Raw genomic sequence first — 19,643 nt, 5'->3', positions numbered from 1 at the left:
CTCTTTTCCAGGTTTCGGAGCTGGGACATGAAGGTCGCTAGAACCCAAGGATGGCAAAGTTTCTGACGCTTGGGCAGAAGCTACAGCTGTAGGGCCCGGGACTGGGGCTCAGTGATGGTGCTATCTGAGCACCTGCTGGAAACAGGGCAGGAGGAACAGTAACCCCAGGAGAGAACAGGCCAGTGCCGGCATGCGGGGATGACACCTCCGGAGGCTCTGGCCTCCTTCCCACCTGGGTGCTAGGAGCCGTCCCCGGGCTCCAGCTGGGAGCCCTGCCGCCCAGGGGCATGGCCAAACCTTTCTTCCGACTCCAGAAGTTTCTCCGCCGGACGCAGTTCCTGCTCTTCTTCCTCACGGCCGCCTACCTGATGACCGGCAGCCTGCTGCTGCTGCAGCGGGCCCGCGTGGGCCTCCCGCCTGGCCCCCGGGCTCCTGGCCCGCTGCAGGCCCTGCCTGTGGCCGCCGTGGCGCTGGGCGTGGGCCTACTGGACAGCCGAGCCCTGCATGACGGCCGGGTCAGCCCGGAGCTGCTGCTCGGCGTGGACGTGCTACGGGGCCCCCTGGCCCGGCCCCGGCCCGGCCCCCGCTGGCTCCGCAGCCGCAACTCGGAGCTGCGCCAGCTGCGGCGTCGCTGGTTCCACCACTTCATGGCGGACCCCCCAGGGCCGCCTGCGCTGAGCCCCGAGGCCCCTCAGCCAGCCACCAGCAGCCGAGGTAGGTGCTTAGCCTGGGTCCCCTTACACATATGGGAGCTATTCCTGGGAGCCCCATTTGGGGGCACAGAACTGGTGTCCCCTCTCCCTGGCCCTGGCTGCAGCCTGAGAAGTGGGAACCGAGGGCCTGTGGCCTTCCCACACCCTGCTTCCCCCAGCCCCACCATAGACAGGAGGGGCCTGGGAGGGGAAGCCTTTTGGGAGTTTTGCTCACTCCCTAGCTGGACTGCATGTGGCTGGGGGTTGAGATGTGTAAGCATTTTAGAGCTGAGAAGACCTGAGCTTAAATCCTGGCTCATTCCCCAAACTTATTGGGTGACCACGTCTCTTAATTTCTCTGGGTCCCTTGGAAATGGAGGTTGAGATACCTGCCCCAGGGTTGTGGTGAGGATTAAATGTGATAATGTAGAGCAGCAGTTCAGTAAGTGGGATCCCATGCTGCCAACCCCAGCACCACCCAGGAGCTTGTTGCAAATGCAGGTTCTCAGGTTCTCTCAGACTCCCCAAATTTCGAACTCTGGGGTGAGGGCTGCAGTCTGGAGCAGCGTGGTCTCCAGGTGGTTTGCATGTGCACTGAGGCTGAGGACCACTGGACTAGGGGGCCTATTGTATGCACTGGCAGTCAGGAATTATTATTATTTAATAACATTAGCTCACTTGTGTAGCAGTGACCACACACCTGTAAGTGTTGTATTTATAGGTGCTATTATTATTGTTATGGAGCTTCCCAGGTGGTTGCTAGTAGGAAAGAAGCTACCTGCCAATGAAGGAGATGTAAGAGACACAGGTTTAATCCCTGGGTCGGGAAGATCCCCTGGAGGAGGGCATGGCAATCCAGTCCAATATTTTTGCTTGAAGAATCCCATGGACAGAGGAGCCTGGCAGGCTATGGGCCATAGGGTCACAAAGAGTCAGACACGACTGAAGCGACTTAGCATGCACGCACTATTATTATAACTCAGTTTTGCAGGTGAAGAGGCGTGGAAATTGTTAAGTAAATTCTCCAAGATCATTCTCTTAGTTTTGGTTCCTTGGAAGCAAACCCTGAAACTAGGATTCACATGGACGTGGTTTGTTTTGGGTGTGACCCCAGGAACACGGGTAGGGAGTGGGATGTGAGACAGGGGAGGAGGTGGCCAGTACAGGGTATGTTATGGAGCAGATGGGGACTTGGAATGAGGGTAGAACCTGCATCTTAGGGTGCAGCCTGGAGACAGCAAGGCCTGGGGGACACAGGCAGGGCACTGACCAGAACTGCTGGAGTCACGCCACTGGGACTCCATCATGGGGTCAGCTTGGCTCCAGCTCGGAGCTCTTAACACTGTGTTATCCAGACTGTGCAGGGCCTAGAAACCGAGCCTGTGTGAAGTGAGCACCCAGGGAGCGTCAGAGCCACTGACGAGTGGTGACTGATCTCAGTCAGTGTCTCAGCATCTGTCACCACCTTATTTGATCCTGTACCACGAATCGCAGGAAAACTGCTCTCTGAGTGTAAGAAGTATGGTTGGAGCTTGGAATCCTCAGTGGCAGGATATAGAAGAAGATGGTGGCCCGATACAATGAAGACTGCAGAACTAAGCCTTCTATAGAAGAAACTTCCACAGAAGGAAGTTTCATCTGAAATCCTCTAGGTCATAGCCCTTGTGTGGGATTCCTCAGCAAGGCTTCCATGTAAGAATGAGGGAGAATCAAGGAACCACTTCTGTAGCTCATTTCATGTAGTTGTAATTTCTATAAACTCCTCCCAACACATCAAGAAGCCGAGTCTCTATCAGGGCGATGCCAGTGTAGCTCACTTATACTGAAGTATAACTGCTGCTGCTGCTGCTAAGTCACTTCAGTCGTGTTCGACTGTGCGACCCCATAGACAGCAGCCCAGGAGGCTCCCCCCTCCCTGGGATTCTCCAGGCAAGAACACTGGAGTGGGTTGCCATTTCCTTCTCCAATGCATGAAAGTAAAAAGTGAAAATTGAAAGTAAAGTCGCTCAGTCATGTCCGACCCTCAACGACCCCATGGAGCCTTCCAGGCTTCTCCGTCCATGGGATTTTCCAGGCAGGAGTACTGGAGTGGGGTGCCATTGCCTTCTCCGACTAAAGTATAAAGGACTGACCAAAGTTACCGTGGATTTCTTAAAAAGAAGCCATGGAAAGAGCATAGATTTTGAAAACAGACCTGGATTTGTCTCTTGGTATTGCCAGTTATTGACTCTATGGCCTTGGCAGATTAGCCACGATTCCTCTTTTTATTTTTCTCAGTCCACACTTAGCACATGTGAGTCTCCATGTGTGCTATTCACTTTACACTTGAGGAGCTCCGTCTGTGGTGGTGGAATCAGATATGCATCTAAGTGATTACCACCTAGCATGACTGAGGCATAAGAGAGGTACATGCAGAAGGCTTGGGGCTCGTTACACAGAAGTGACAAATTCTTAGTAACCTGGCTTCCGGGTGACTGGCCAGAAGACAGGAGGACTCGGGGTGACCTGCTTACAGCCCTGTGTGTAGAATATCTACATCCAGGAGAACCAGCAGGCACTCTTTAAGTCATCTTTTAAAGAGGCGATGCAAGAGGCTGTAGTAAAAGCTGAAGAGATGGTGGTGAGATCCAGACAGGACAGAGCGTCACCTATTATACAGCAGGGTTTCTGCCCCGAGTCTCTGAGTACCTTCTTCACTCTGATTGACCCTCCCTGGGGACCCCCAAACCTGGCAACGGAAGAGTTAATGCCTAGTTCAGCAGGAACAGTCAGGCTCTGGTGTTGAATGGTGGCGATTCAGACCAGTACATGCCTTCCATTAGTTATTCAATATTTTGAATATCCCCCAGGATTGGAGAAAGAATTCACCCTGGGAGAGGTGGTGGAGTCACGCAGTTAAAGATCTTCAGAGAAAGTGGGGAGAGGCGGGCACTGGCCCTAGAACCCTCTGGGAGCCCCCTTCCTCTCTTGGGGCTCTGTGGGGCCCTGCATAGCCAGGCTGGCCTCCCTGGTGGAGGCCCGCCCTCGGGACAGCTGCTGGAGCTGCAGACAAAGAGGGCGTCTCTTCGCGGCCCCGGGCAGCCCGCCATCCTCCTGTAAGGGGATCCGGCAAGCCTTGGAAGCCGCAGGAGGCCCCATCAATCACTGAGCATTTCATTATACCTTGGACAACATCCATAATGGAATAAAATGTCAGTAAGTTTACTAGGGGAAAAATAGTAACTTCTCCATAGCCAGTTTGTTTTTTATTGATAGTAATTTCCAAAGACATTCCAATATCTCCGAAGCCATCGTTAATAGCTTCACGGCATGTCCATTTTGATGTGCAAATGAACAGATGCAGAGTCACAGACAATAATGCATCGCCTCCGTTTCAGCCGAAAGTAATAAATCCGCCTCAGAATGTGTCCCAGTGCATCCCTGGGAAGTCCTTTCTTTCTACACATTCTCGCCTCTGTCAGGGAGTTAGAAAAGCCATTCATTATTTTTCCAGGAAAAAAGGCTCACCTCCTCCTCACGAATGAGGGGAGTATCTGGGTCTTGCTACAGAGACGGGGCCAGCCGGGCGTGGGTGTTCCTCCAGACTGGTCAGTTCCACCCACCAGCCGGCTGGGAGCTGGCTAGCCTCTCCTTGTTTTTGAAGAACCCAACCCTGACTGCTCGAAACCCTTTCTTTCTCTTTTATTAATGTGCACTGCTAATATTTACAGAGCCATCGGCACACCCGGCCCCAGGTTACAGTGTAGGATGAGAATAATAATAGCTGTCGCTTATCCGAGCATCTGTTGTGTGCCAACCATTGTTCTGCCTAGATGGACATCTGTTATCTCATTTAATTTAATCTTCAAACAGCCTTATGATGTCAGCCGTGCTATCACCATTTTAATGATGAAGGGTTTGCATTTCGGGGAAGTAAAGTAATCTAAAAGTGTTTATTATTAATAATGACACATTACAGCAGTAACAGTCACCCCTGCGCTCACGCTACATGCCACGCCTGCATTAGATAACTTTCCATGTTATCTCGTGGAATTCTCACAACCGCCCCATGGATTCTGTGGGACCATATGTGCATTTTACAGACGGGGAAGTAGAGGCTACACATGCCAGGTCACACAGCCAGAGCCTGGATTTGAATCTAAGGCAGCTCATTCCCAAGAGATGTTTCTTCCCACCCCATCCCCACACCCCGCCCCGCAAGTGTGTGTATGTGCCAATCTCAGCCTCCAGGGGTCGTGAGCCCAGTCCCCTCTTGGTGACCAGAACCTTCTGGTTAATTTCCCATCAGTGGTGATAAATGTTTAACAACCCCCGAGCTTGTGTTTTGGATGTTTACTTGAAAGCTGTAATAGAATTTCTTCTTTGCTGAGCAACACATGTCAGAAATCTCTCAAATATTAGTTTTCTTTTACTAAGTAGGCAGGCTAAGGAGAACAATTGATTCTCGCTGACCTGGGTGAAAGCTTTTTGGTCTCGGTAGTCCTGAGATTTATATTAAGAGAGAGAAGCTTGCATGGCCGTGGTGTCTGGAGCGCCGAGTAGAGGAGTGGAGCTTGTATCCATGGATGGATACTGTGTGTGGCCATGTGTGTGCTGGCGGACATCCCAGTGAAGGTGGCCTCAAGAGGGTCATAGCCTGGAAGGGAGCAGGACCCTGTGCAGACGTTGAAGGTCTTTGCTTTTGCTGCAGCCCAGTGTTCTCTAATCTGAGGTTTCTGGATCTTCAACCATTTCTGGCGAGACAGAGAGTCCTGTCTCTACCATCTTGGCCATCTTCCCCTGCCTGGCCTTTTTTAACCAGGGGCCCTGGGAATTGCACTTTGGTATAGCCAGTGGGACCAGCCCCTCCTTGCATGTGGGCTCCCTGCTTTCCCTCTTGTACCCTCACAGGATGTCAGTGTGGATTTTAGGATTTCTGACCCACTATTGGCATCATGTCTGACCTTGGCAGCAAGTCACCAGCTAAGGGAAAGTTGTGGTCCCTGCCCTCAGTGAGCCTTAGGTCATGGTACAGAGACGAAACACACAGGTGTACACAATTTTTAACAACAGTTAATGATCAGGATTTGCGTGACAGCAAGCTTTTCAGACACTCAATGTGACAGTGCAGGGAAATGAGAGGCTGCAAAAGATTAGAGTCGTCAGGGCTGTAAGCCATACCATCAAGGATGAGTAGAAAGCAAAGATTGGATGTGCAGGAAGGAGCAGGGACATGACCATGTGGGTGGGAGAAATGAGCAAGGGGAGGGGGAGGGGTGCATTTATCCATTTGACAGTTGAGGAAACTGAGGCATAGAATGTTGAAATTATTTAGTCAAGGTCAGAGACAGATTTAAGCATGCTGTTCATATCCAGGAAAGTCACTCCCTGATTCACGTTCCCAGGAATGTGGCTGGCAGACTCATTCCTTCAAACCATTCAGCTGGTGGCCCTGAGCTTCTGTTTTGGGCCAGCTTCTTGGCAGGAGTAATCAGCACCAGTCTCGCCTGATCTGGGAGATCCAGGACTGGTGGACGAGATGGTCACTCCTCCCCGCAAAGCTGTTTGGGAGTTGGCCGGCTGTGGGGAGGCCTTGGGCACAATGCTTCCCGGAAATGCCCAACTTCCAGAGGCTACAGTGTGCTGCTCAGACGCCACTTGAGACATCCTGGAGCTTAGTGCCAATATTTCCCGGGAGACCGGCAGCATCTTCATCATGGGTGCCCGATCCAGATCTGGGCACAACTCTTGTGGGTGTGCGGTCACAGCTTGGACGGTGTGATGGCGTGTTTGCAAACTCCTAATGCATAGTTCCTTCAATGCGCTGTGGTGCGTGTGACATTTACACACCGAATGCACTTGTTAGCGTTCAGGTTCTCCGGGCTTCGCTGTGCATTTCTGGGAGGCAGCTCCCTGTCTTGGGGTGTGGCAGGGCAGGACTGTTTCCCACTGACGTGCACCACTGGGTCACTGCTTTGTGCAGCCTTGCCCCTCAACGTTGTCCCCTTCCGAGGATGTGCTGGAGATGCCTGACCTGGTGAGGGCTCAGGGTCCCATGGTCCTAAGGATTCCCACACAGAACAGCCCTCTTACAAGTTAATAGACGCCACTTATACACCTCCAGTGATGGGGGCTTCTGCCCTCCTGCGATGGCTGCTATTTTCTTTTCTTTTTTCATGTGAACCATTTTTACAGCCTTGATTGAATTTGTTAACAATATTGCTTTGGTTTATTTATTTATTTATTGGCTGCATAACATGTGGGATCTTAGCTCCCGACCAGGGATCAAACCCACACCCCCTGCATTGGAAGGCGAAGTCTTAACCCCTGGACCACAAGGGATGTCCCAGCAGATTTGTTTTTTCTCTTGGACTAGCTCTCCCTGTTTGCAAAATCTCTATATTAGCTAAGATCAGACTTTGCGTAACTCATTTCTTCCTTCTGGATCACAAGGAGGCAAAAGAGTCTGCCTATCAGTTCATTCATGGAGGCAGACAGGCCTCTCCCGGCCTAGGAAGGGTAGGGATGAAAAGGAGAGGGGTCCAGGTGAAGCAATTAAACCAGCCAGACTTAATTAAACCAGGTGAGGGCTGGCGGAAGAAAGTTGTGTTCTGGCTGATGCCAGGCTCCTGGCAGGGTGTCTACAGGACTGTTGGCCATTAACTAAGAAAGAGGGCAGGAAGGGAACAAGTTGGAAGTGTCCAGAAGCACTGTGGGGAAGGTTGGACCACAACCTTGTCCCCTGGGCTTCTCTGAGAAGTGTCATAGCCAGGAAGGGCAATACCAAGGGTGGGTTCAGGAATTAGGACCCTCCCACTCTCCAGGGTGTCTGAGTCTCTGCTGTGGTTCTCCCTCACTCCCTGCAGGCACCTATGTGGGATGCTTCAGTGACGACGGCCAGGAGCGGACTCTGAAGGGGGCTGTGTTTTTTGACTTGAGAAAGATGACTGTCTCCCACTGCCAGGACGCATGTGCTGAGCGGTAAGTGGGGGGCCCTAACGGTCAGCTCCACTGGAAATAAGGCTAATAGGCCAGAGAGTAGGAGTGGTGTCCCTGAGGTGGTGCTTCTGCTGCAAGTTGGCTTTTGGAGTGTGGTTAGAGCTCGACCGATCAGATGCAGTTGTCCAAAACAAAGAAGGTTTACTGACGAGACGGCAGGGGATTGTGGAAAGAGCTCTGGGCTCAGTGTCAGGAGACCCGGGGTTCCTGTCCTGAGATTCCAGGACTCATCCTTATCCAGGCCCCAGACCCAGGGGCCATTCCTGGATCCAGACCTCAGTGCCCCGGGCCAGGCTAGGGACTCACCCCAGGCCCCGCTCTACCTGCAGGTCCTACATCTATGCTGGCTTGGAGGCTGGGGCCGAGTGCTACTGTGGGAACCGACTCCCAGCGATGAGCGTCGGGCCGGAGGAGTGTAACCACGAGTGCAAAGGGGAGAAGAGCTCCATGTGCGGAGGTGTGGGCCGGCTCTCCGTGTACCGCGTGGAGGAGCTGCAGCCCGGCTCCAGGAAGCGTGAGTGCGCCAGCCTCTCCCTCAGCTCTGTCTGCCCCTGCTCTCTGCCACCTGTGCATCCACAGCCCTTCATCTAAATTCTGTGGGACGGAACCTGTGCTCTGCCTTCCCTACCACCTTCCCTGGACAGGCTTGTGGCAGGGGGCGAGGTGTTAGGGTCTGCCAAAGATCGCTTGAGTTCATGACCAAACCACATCTTTCCTTGTCCTCTGCAGGAGAGAAAAACCAATCAGGAGGCCCAGAGCCTTGGTCTAGGTGTTTCTCAGACATGCTGTGTGGCCTCCCATCTTTGGGTTCCAGTCTATTTTGTCAAGTGCTGAGGCAGACTTTCATTACCCGGGGCGGACCAGATAGTAGGAATGTTTCCTAGCTATACAACACCCTGAAATGCTGGTGAAAGTGAAAGTCACTCTGTCATGTCCGACTTTTCGCGACCCCATGGACTATACAGTCCCTGGAATTCTCCAGACTAGAATACTGGAGTGGGTAGCCTTTCCCTTCTCCAGGGGATCTTTCCAATCCAGGGATCGAACCCACGTCTCCCACATTGCAGGTGGATTCTTTACCAACTGAGCTATCAGGGAAGCCCGTGAAAGTGCTGGGTAAAACTGAACATGTGTTGTTGTAAATGCAAAGCTGAACTATCAAAAAAGTAAGGAAATCCCCGGCTCCATTGGGAACTAGGAATCATGATGATGAGATGAAGACAGTCAACGATGCGGTGCAGCACTGGGTCTTCATGGGGGAAGCTGCTGGTCTTGGTGGCCACACGGCTTAGGTTTTAGGGTCCACGGAGGACAGGAAAGGAGGTTTTGAGTCTGCCAAGGTAGGGACCTGGATTGAAACTTCTTTGTGAAGTTGGATTCAATTTCACTGAAGTATGTACATCAGTGAAATTTTAGATTAAAGCAAACAAACACCTGCCAGAGACAGAAAAACTTGTCTGTTTGACCTGAGCTTCAGGTTGAGATCAGAGGAAGGGGCAGAGTAGGTCATCTGTGGCTCCATCTTGGAGGTGCCCTCCTGCCCTAAGTGGCCTGGGGCTCTCACCTGGGGAGCTGGGAAGAAGGGTGTGAAATGGGAGTGACAGCCTGTGCCACACCTGAAGTCTAGAGGCAGCTGAGGTTCTGCCAGCAGCATCTTACATCACTGACTTCTCACAGCTCATGCTGCATCCTTACCTCTCAGCATGTATAGGGCACCTGCTGTATGTCAGGGTCAGGACTGGGTGTGGGGTGCAAAAGGGTGACCCAGATGCTGCCTCCCCCCAGGCTGCAGGGAGGTACTCACAGTGGAGCATGGGTTCAATCCCTAATCAGGGAACTAGGATCCCACATGCTGCACAGCATGGTGAAAAAAAAAAAAAAAAAATCAACAGATTTGTGGAAGGAAGGGAGAAAGGGAAGAAAGGAGGGAGGGGGGAAGGATGGACACTGTCCCCCGAGGGCTGGCGGGAGTAGCAGGTCATGAGTTCAGCAGCTTCAGCCAAGTGGTCCCTTGTCAGTGATCCTGGTGAGCGAGGTTCTGGGGTCTGGTTTCTCTCAGGAGCCTGGCTTGACCACAGCCTGTCTGGGCAGTTTACCCTCTCCGATTTGGAATCTGCTCCTCCTGAGTGCAGTTCCACCTATTTCAGGATCTGAAGCTGCCATTTCCCCTGGGTCAGGCCCCAAGAAGGGCAGGCACTGCTTCTCACCAGATCCCCATTTCCTTCCCCGCAGGGAGGACTGTCACGTACCGGGGCTGCTTCCGACTGCCAGAGAATATCACGCATGCCTTCCCCGACTCCCTGGTACAGGCCAACGTGACCGTGGAGACGTGCTCCGGATTCTGCTCCCAGAAAGTAAGAGGAATTATGACTTCACAGCTCTGTCCTTTAGCCATCCAGCCAGAATGGTAGTCTCAGGGAGCGGCAGGTGCCCGTGGGGAACTGCAGCTCTCTGTCCTCCTTGGATCCCGGGTGGGAGCTGAGGAGGGAGGGAGGCAGGCTTTGCAGCAGAGTCACTGAGGATGCCAGCAGGGACCCGGCTGATGCTGAGATCTGAGCCTGGGTGGGGGATTGTCAGTGAAGGTTGTAAAACTGAAAGGATCGTGCCTTTCCCGACGTGAGCTCTTGGCACAAGTGTCAGATGTTAAATTGACTTGGTTTGGAAGCCGGAAGATGCTGGCTCGGAACTTGGGGAGTGCTGATGGATTTTCTGTTATTGGCACTGACAGCATTGGGCCAAGAATCCAACTTCAGGGGCTGTAGTCGCTCAAGTCCCTTTGGTCTCTCAGCCAGGGCTGAGGCGTGGAGTGTGACTCTGTGCAAGGGCTGGACTGGGTACCAAAGGCCATGCGCCTCCACCGCATGTCAGCTCTGGGGTGGGAGACATCGATCAAGGCCAGATGGGGTTTGCACATGGCATGATTGGGATGGGGTGTGAAGCAGGGCTGGTGAGACCTGCAGGCTGCCCCAAGAGCTTTGAGATCTGAGGCTGGAGACCCGAGATCTCCAGACTGGGCCAGATGCTATGGCCCTGGAAATGGCCCTGAGTGGCAGTAGGCTAGGACTTGGGGCTGCTCCAAATCCTGGGGTCCACTGGCTTTGGTGGGACTGTAAGACGTGGCAGTGTAACCGAGTGGGGCTAGGAGACAGGCGGGTCCTGGCTGTGATGGGGATGATGATGGTTATCAACAGTCCTAACCGGTACTCATCATTTATTTCATGCCAGTTTCTGTTCCAACTTCACATGGGTTAACCCATTTAATCCTCTTGACAACCGAATGGGATAGGTGTTCTGAGTAACTGCATCTTGCAGGTGAGGAAACAGAAAGCTTAAGCATTCTGCCTGAAGTCACACAGCCAGGAATGGGGAGAGCCAGGAATTGAACTCTGCCTAGTTCCGTAGCCTTCTGGTGCTTTGAAGGGTGCAGGGCGTAGACTTCAGTGAAAACATGTGGAGTTGGACACAAAGACATGCCCTCCATGGGCCGCCCTCCCTCTGCTCTGTGGTCTCAGCCCCCTTGAGATGCTTCCCTTGGATTTGGGTGAGACAAAGCCTTTTTCCTACATGCTTTCCTCTTGCACAAGCGCAGCCTTTGAAGTGTCTCTCTTCCATCTCCAGCATTTCCAAAGCCACTGCCAAGGGTGTCTTGGTGTCAGGGCTCATGAGACACAATACTGGGATCCGAGAAGACCATTTTGTTGATTCACAGACACCTGGACTGGGGCCCCCTTCTCCCCCTCTCCCGCTGGTGGGACCAGAGCCAGTAGAGGTGGCAAGGACACCTGCTCACACAGCAGGGAAGCAGACCTCCCACTCCGGGCTTCCTTCACACCTGCAGTTCAGAGCAGCTCCCTGGAAAGACCCCCACTGTAATCAGAGGAACTCAACTGGTCCAGATCTGCTGGCCTCCTGGGTCAACAGATGTACAGGCATCTTCCTGTGTGCTGGACGCTGGGTTGCAGCCTTCCCCCTGCTGGTCAGCTCTGATTCTCCCAGCACTCTGTGAAGGGGGATAGTCTGACCCCCGCTTGCTGCAGAGCCAGCGCAGGTTTGCAGGAGTGAGAGTTCTCATACACAAGCATGGAGGGACCGGCTTTACATCCCACTCTTATCTGTCTGTGTGTTGGTCGCTCAGTCATGCCTGACTCTTTGCAACCCCATGGACTGCAGCACCACCCCGCCCCCCATAGGCTCCTCGGTCCATGGGATGTTCCAGGCAAGGATATAGGAGTGGCTTGCCATTTCCTTCTCGTATATATATATATACAATTTAATTAATTAATTTATTTCTCTTTGGCTGCACAGGGTCTTCACTGCTGTGTGCAGGCGTTCCCTAGTTGCGATGAGCAGGGGCTACTCTTCAAGGTGGTTCGAGGCCTCCTCGTTGTGGTGGCTTCTCTTGTTGCAGAGCACAGGCTCTAGGCGTGCAGGCTCAGTGGTTGTGGCATACGGGCTTAGTCGCTCCACGGCATGTGGGATCTTCCTGGACCCCTGTCTCCTGCATTGGCAGGTGAATTCTTAACCACTGGACCACAGGGACGTCCCCCTACATCCCACTCTTAACCCCATGCCCCATGCTTTTCATGCTGCTGCCTCTCAGTGTGACATCGGTGGAGGAAGGGGACAGGTGGGTGGGCTGTCGAGGAGGAGACAGGAAAAGAAACAAGAGGAAGGGAGCCGGCAGCCTCACAGCTGTGCGTCTTTGGTGCTTTGAATTATTTTCCATAGATAAGATGCTCGCGTGGAACACGGTAAAAGGACACCCAAGGGTGTCCAGGGGAAAGTCTTCCTCTCACCCCTCTGTGTCGTCCACTCTGTCCTTCCTTGGGTGCAGGTGATGGGCCTAACCTCTCCCTTCCCCTCTCAGAGAAATTCTGTGAACGTTCAGGCAGTTGTTCCTTCACAGAGTCAGGATGGCGTTACAAACCCCACAGATGGTGACAAGCCATACGCACTACCCTGCCCCCTCTCCTTCCCTGTGTCTTACAGATTGCTCCAAATTGGCACAGGAAGCGCTTCCTCACTCTTCTATGCCATTACATGGATGTCCTATAATTTATTTAACAAACACCCCACTGTTAAGCATTTAGGTTGTTTCCAATCTTTTGCTTTTACAAACAAGGTTGCGATGACTATCCTTATAGCGGGGTAGTTCTGTGTTTGTGGTGGATCTGCTGGATACATTTCCTAGGAGGGGCTAGGTCCTTGTTCTATGAGTAAACTTTGCTGTGCTGCCCTGATCAAAAGCTGTGTTCATTTTATGCTTATGCCCCAGCTCTGTGTGAGAGAGAAGCAAGGCACTCCTGAGACTCTGCTGTTGGGGAGGATGGTTTCAAAGCCACATCCCAGGTGGATGCCCCAGTGTATGGGGGCACCTTCCCTGGGGCAGCCTGTGAGGGGCCCAGACACAGAACTCGAAGCTTTTAAACTCTTCAACGCCTATTTCCAGCCTTTCTTCAGATGTACTGACACAAATCCAGGTTGCTGCAGTCTCTCACTGGAGCATGTGCCAAAAGAGACCTGCAGGCTCTTGGTACCTTATGCCATTTTGCACCTTAACGCTTCATACTTCTCCCCTTGAGATGCATTTCTTGGATGGGTTACCTGCTCAGCTCTGGGCAGTGATGCTGCGAATTGTTCAGATAGAACAAGGATGAAGGGGCACCCAGGGTCTCATAAATGACCTTTGCCCTCCAGGTGTCAGGATCTGTGCTAACGGCTTGGCTCCTATCCTCGCCTCCCCTGTATCGTCGGATGGGGGGTGGGGGTTGTTTTCTTGGGTCCCATTGTTTAGATCCACAGAATGTTGCAGCTGTGAGGAGTAGTCACTATTTCCAGCTTTCATGTTGAAAGCAGGTCTTGGCAGGACACATTTAGTGGGACAGGGGCCAAATGCATACACTGACACCGGGTAGGGGGTGCCAGTCCCCCCGAAGAGAGGCTAAGACAGGAAGCAGGGACTCTGGCATACATCAGAGTAAGGTCTGTGCCTGATGAAGATGAAGGAGACTGGGAGGAAGGCTCAGGAAAGAGGACTGCAACTTTTTAGAAGGGTTGTTAGTTGGTCAGTCTTGTCCGACTCTTTGTGACCCTATGGACTATAGTTTGTCAGGCTCCTCTGTCCATGGGATTTCTCAGGCAAGGATACTGGAGTGGGTATCTCCAGGGGACCTTTCCAACCCAGGGACTGAACCCAGGTCTCCTACATTGCAGGCAGATTCTTTACTGTCTGAGCCACTGATGCTGGGCAGTGTCAAAGGGCAAACGAGGGGTGTGAGGAATGCACATAACTGGGCAGGGGTGAGGGGGTTGGGAAAGCAGCCAGCCTGCCCACCCAGTATGCAGGGCTCCACTGCACCATGTGGAAGGTAGGGCGGGGACAGGTTGCAATGGGCCTCAGAGGCCTGCCTCTCAATCCAGATGTTTTTCAGTTGGTAAGAGGGAGCTATGGACGGTGTCAGCGGGGAGCGGGCAGTGTAACTGGTGTGGGCTTCATAGCTGTGGGTGGGATGCTGGGATCCCTCTGGGAGGCAGTGGTCCTCGGGGCCACCCCCAGAGATGCCTTGGCAATACTGTGACCCAAGTTTGCCTGTGACCTGGCTCTGGAATTGGGGATTCCAGGTAGGGCGAGGATGATGCTACAGATGTGCTCGCAGGTAAAGCCACCATCTATCTGAGAGAGTGAGCCTTTGGTCCCCAGAATGTCTGTTCCTCCCTTCTCCCTCGTCCTGCCCTGTGGTTGTGAGTATGACTTGGACTCAGGCCTTCTGGATGGTCCGTATCAGCTCTCAGTGGGAGCTGGACTAGGACCCTGATCTCACTCTACGTCAGGGTTGCTCATCCTTGCAACTGTTATCAGTTGGGTCAGCTAATTTGTGTGGGGATCTGTCTGTACATTGTAGGATATTTAGCATCCCTCTACCCTGCTACAGACCAATAGCACCTCCATGCTTAGATGTGACAACCCAGACTGTCTCCAGACATAGCCAGGGGTCCTCTGTGGCACTCCCATTGAGAACCACTGTCCAGCGGGCCACCTGGAACCTATTGGCTCAGCCATGCCAAGACCCAGCTCACATTTGCCATGCATCTGAATCCTAGTGATGGATTATCTTCAACAATTATTTAGGGAGGATGAAGGAGCAAATTCCACCTCCAGCCCTGAGGTCTGGTGGATGGAGGATCAGTCAGAAGTTGAGGCCTGCAGAGGTCACAGTTCTATTTGCCAGAAGGGTTTTCTTTGTCCTCTCCTGGATGTGGAGGGTGAGGGAGAGAGGTGAATTGGGGGATTACTGGCTGTGCTTTCCTGCCTGGAGTGCCAAGCACTTCCTCTCCAGAAAGGCCAGCAGCAACCAAGGCTGCAGAGACATCCCAATTGCAGCTTCATCTCATCCTAATTTGGCTTCTAGACAAGCTCGGATATACTGCAATGTGGGAATGGTTACGTGATGCCATGGCCATACAGTGGACTATAATACAGCCATTGAAAATGTTTTCAAAGTCTTTTATGATGGAAATGCTCACAGCAGAATGTTAAATGGGGCACAGCTAAATCGGGGAGTCGGGGCTACAGGCTTAATTAGGGCTGACTGGGCAGGGGCGCCAGGAGCAGCAGATGCCAGAGGTGGGGCACAAAATCAGGAAAAGAGGGGGCGCCTTCCTTGTGCCATGCCCCAGTTTTGAGCACCATCTGAGGTTTATTTGTGGCTCCCGATAAAAATCTCTGCTTTTTTTTTTTCTCTTTGCTAGTTAGTTACAATGGATTTGGGGAGCTCCCAGAATGTAGTTTGACAAGGAAAGAACATTTTGGGCCACATCAGCATCTTAATGATCTGACTGTCTGCCAACAAGAGCAACTTGACCTATGTAAATGTGTTTTTAAACACAGTAAAATGATCTTGTCTAATTTTCTGCGATCGTGTTGGAGCTGGAAGAAAACCTGCTCATTCTCAGTCCTCCGGATCCTGTCACCTCCTTCATTTGGACAGAAGGTGAGAATGAGCTTAGCTGTTTGCAGTGCTGCCCATTCGGGTGAGGGGTCATTAATTTTGAAGCCCCGTATTGGTGCACAAGTAGACAGGCCCTTTATGGGAGCGTGTGTTCCATGGCAGGGCTGATGTGTGAAATCCAGCACCATCTGTAAATAGGTTACTAACGTGTGAAGCTTCAGCTATTAAGCCTTGTGATCTGAGGCTTGTTCTCTCAGCAACCGCTAGTAGTTCTACCGAGAAAGGCATCGCAGGGAGAGGTGTTATCCTTTCCACCTGCCCCCTTTTAGCCTCTTTTGGGGTGTGTGAGTTCTGCATACAGAATAGTAACCACCTGGATGTTTTCCCATCGATGTATCTTCTGAGTTTTTTTTCCTTTGTCCATTTAACGGAGGCGCTAACCCAGCTGCTTGTGCAGTGGAAAGGCACAGATTAACTCTGAGCCTGCTTGTTCTCTGCTGGGCGGTGGCCTGACCAAATCCCCTTAGATCTTGATAGATGCAGTCCATCCTGCGTGGCTCCATTCCCTCCACTGGGCATGAAATTTCACGTCTCTGCCAAGGATTGGGTCTGTAAGGATCTGGGTTTTGTGAATTAGTACCTCTGTCTGATGTCTGGGGCTCCAGTCTGTGGAGAGCCATTGCCCAAGGGGACAGTCCCTAGGGGACACTCTGACATTTGCCCCAAGCTATCTTGAGGTGGCACCTTTGAGGCTGGAGACATGGAAGGGGACTAGTGAGTCAGTGCTTCCAGTGAAGAAGAGTGGATACAGGGAGATGGCCCAGCGCCCCCACCACACTCCATGTGTTAGCCCCCCCCAGACTCAGACCAACCAATCTGCCGAGAATCTACTCTCTGAAAGACACCTTAATAGTATGGTTGTCCCTTGAAGAACACAGTTTGAACTGCACTTGTCCACTGGTACATAGATTTTTTTTCAATGAAAAGGTACCACCGTTTACATCATCAGCCACTGGTTGAATCCGCAGACGTAGAACCACAGACTTGAGGAGCCGAGGATTTTGTTATCAGCAGTGGGTTCTGGAACCTATTCCCTGCAGATACCAAGAGATGACTGTATTTCATTCCATCCACAAATCCCCTTATAGCTGGAGAAGTCAAGACTCCATCTGTCTGAATTTAAACTCATACCAGAACCCTTAATCATTAAGCTATGCCCCCCTTTTACAGATGATAAAATCAAGGCTCGCACTGCCCAATAGTTTGTTGACAGTCATGTAAATGGGATTCAAAACCTGGGATTCGTGGGGCTTCCAATTGGCGCTAGTGGTAAAGAACCTGCCTGCCAATGCAGGAGACATAAGAGACATGGGTTCTATCCCTGGGTCTAGAAGATCCCCTGGAGGAGGGCTTGGCAAAGCCCGGGATTCCTTATGACAAGCCTTGAACTGGGTCCATTTCCCATAACTGCCTTTCCAAACCACACAGCTCCGCACCTGCACTCAGGTCAGAGGGAAACATGCTCTCAGTTCCAGGATCAGTAGGTTTACGTTCAATCTGACATTTGCCTGAAAACAAGAGTCAACCCCTTCACCCCCCATCTCCCTCCATGGGCATCTCCTCTCCTTTTTGTGTCTTGAATGTTACCCAGTTCTGCCTCTGGAAGCGAGAGACTGGTCAAAGCCAACCTCCATGCTGGTTCACGGATTTCATCACAAATCTACTGCCTTCACGTGTTTGCCTCCCAGGGGTCAAGTGTGGTGTATGGCAAAGCCCCGGACTAGGAGTCTGGAAGGCTGGCCTCTGCTCCCACTCACATACCCTGACTGTCTGAGGTTGTTGTGGGCTTCCTTCCACCTGCCTCCAAGCCTTAGTTTCCCCTTCTGAAACCTGAAGCTCCTGTCTCTGAAGTTTGGGGTGATGCTGCATAATCCTAGAGATCCTGAGAAAGATGCCTAGAGAAGAGCAAGGATGGAGGAGAGGAGATCCCAGAGGGGTTGCCGCTCGGGGCCTCACTCCTTGCCTGGTGGAAATGTCCACTCCTTGACCCCTTGGCCACGGCCAAGCCTTTGCCTATGGATCTCCACCCCACCCAGGGATTCCCAGGTGGCGCAGTGGTGAAGAATCCACCTGCCAACGCCAGAGATACAAGAGACACGGGTTCAATCCCTGGGTGCAGAAGATCCCCTGGAGGAGGAAATGGCAATCCATTCCAATATTCTTGCCTAGAGAATCCCATGGACAGAGGAGCCTGGCGGGCTACAGTCTATAGAGTTGCAAAGAGTCAGACAGGACTGAGCATACATGCGTGTACATGCCCCACCACTTGGAGAGCCCAGCCCTGGCCATGTCATGACCTGGCTCTAGGCTGAATGCCCACCCACACCACAGCCCCAGCCCGCACCCGAGCTCCCATCCTGGGCACCCAGCCTCAAGCTGTAGAGGAAGTACCGGGATGAGAATGTATATCCCCCCTGCCCTCGGACACAGGCTGAGCCGGCTCCCTTTCGAACCCCTCATCTGTTTGAAACAGTGCCACGCCTGTGCTCCCATTTTTCTGCCTTGCTTTCTTGGTTCATTTTCTCCTCTTTGTTCTCTCTGCACATACATTCTCTCTGTCTCTCTGTCTCTCTCTGGAGCTTGGGGTGGAGGTACAGGAAACAAGGAGGTCGGCAGCAAGATAAGATTTATCAATATTTAATTTTTATGGAAATCCTGTCTTAGAAATCCCCAAGGGGCTAAAAACTGTTCTGTGTTTTCAGGATCCAGTGATGTTGCTGAAGAGGTTATGTTGTAAATAAAACCACATTACTGTCTGCAGCTCTCCCATTGCTCTGCAAACACCCGGAAACCTGACAGTTTAATCCACTCAAGGAAGCAAAAAGGTTCAGGTCACTGGTGGGGGCAGCCCAGGGATACAGGCTCCTGAGGCCTCAACATCAGCCACTACCACCAGGGAGGGAGACAGAGCCAGCCCAAGAGCAGACTTTTTTTTTTTTTTTTTTACCATGTGGCTGAGATTCTTGTCTGAACAGAAGTCTCAGGATGGCAGAGCCCCCTGGGGTTCCTGTTGTCAGAGAGAGTTTGCTTAGATGGAGCAGACTTTCTTCTCTTACTCATGCCTGGGGCACAAGTGACCCACAGAAGGCTCATGTCCAAGTGTATTGCCAACAACTTTGGGGGGAGTTGAGATCTAGAAAGGACGTTCATTCATTCATTCCTTGGTTCCTCCATCCAACATTCATTAAGCATCCACCATGTTGTCAGTACTGTTCTGGGTACTGAGAATGCAGCAAAGCACGCCAGGCACTCAAAAATCTCAGCTTACATTCTCGTGGATAAAGGCAGACAGTGTGTGTGTGTGTGTGTGTGTGTGTGTGTGTGTGTGTTAGTCATTCAACTGTGTCTGACTCTTTGTGATCCCATGGACTGTAGCCTGCCAGCCTCCTCTGTCCATGGCATTCTCCAGGCAAGAATACTGGAGTGGGTAGCCATTCCCTTCTCCAGGGGATCTTCCTGACCCAGGAATTGAACCTGGGTCTCCCACATTGCAGGCAGAGTCTTCACCATCTGAGCCACCAGGGAAACCCCAAAGACAGATAGTAAACCACGAAAAATAAGTGAAATAGTATACTGAATGATGACAAGCGCTGTGGAGAAGAAAGCAGAAACCTTACATCCTTATGGTATTTTCCCGTGGGAAATGAAGATGTGTATCCACTGAAATTCTTGTCCAGGAATGTTTATAGCAGCAAGATTCATAATAGGTAAAACTGGAAGCAGCCCAGGGGTCCATCAAGTGAATGAATCCACAAACTGTTATGTGCACACACGGAATAATACTCAGCGATATAAAGGAGCAATCTACTGCCAGATAAAACAACATGCATGGACTTAAAAACTATTTTTTTTCTGAAAGGAACCAGACTCACAAACATATGCGCTGAGGGATTCTATTTATAGGCCATTCTAGAATAGACAAAACTCATCCGTGCTGATGGGAATCAGACTAGGAGGAGGGAGG

At 51.9% G+C, this 19,643-nt stretch overlaps 1 protein-coding gene across 3 annotated transcripts in view; it reads left to right on the top strand.

Annotated features, from left to right (window-relative positions):
• WSCD1 (WSC domain containing 1) overlaps window positions 1–19,643 on the top strand; it is a 43,037-nt gene that overhangs the window by 10,680 nt on the left and 12,714 nt on the right. For all 3 annotated transcript variants that reach the window (XM_070389274.1, XM_070389275.1, XM_070389276.1), the window contains exons 2-5: window positions 12–714; window positions 7,538–7,652; window positions 8,000–8,184; window positions 9,903–10,024. In XM_070389274.1, coding sequence (XP_070245375.1) covers window positions 288–714; window positions 7,538–7,652; window positions 8,000–8,184; window positions 9,903–10,024 — 849 coding nt within the window. In that variant the 5' untranslated portion in view covers window positions 12–287. The remainder of the gene's footprint in view (window positions 1–11; window positions 715–7,537; window positions 7,653–7,999; window positions 8,185–9,902; window positions 10,025–19,643) is intronic.

Source organism: Bos mutus, chromosome 19 (genome assembly GCF_027580195.1).
Source record: "Bos mutus isolate GX-2022 chromosome 19, NWIPB_WYAK_1.1, whole genome shotgun sequence".
In the NCBI taxonomy this organism is placed as follows: domain Eukaryota; kingdom Metazoa; phylum Chordata; class Mammalia; order Artiodactyla; family Bovidae; genus Bos; species Bos mutus.
This window is presented reverse-complemented; position numbering and strand designations above follow the sequence as displayed.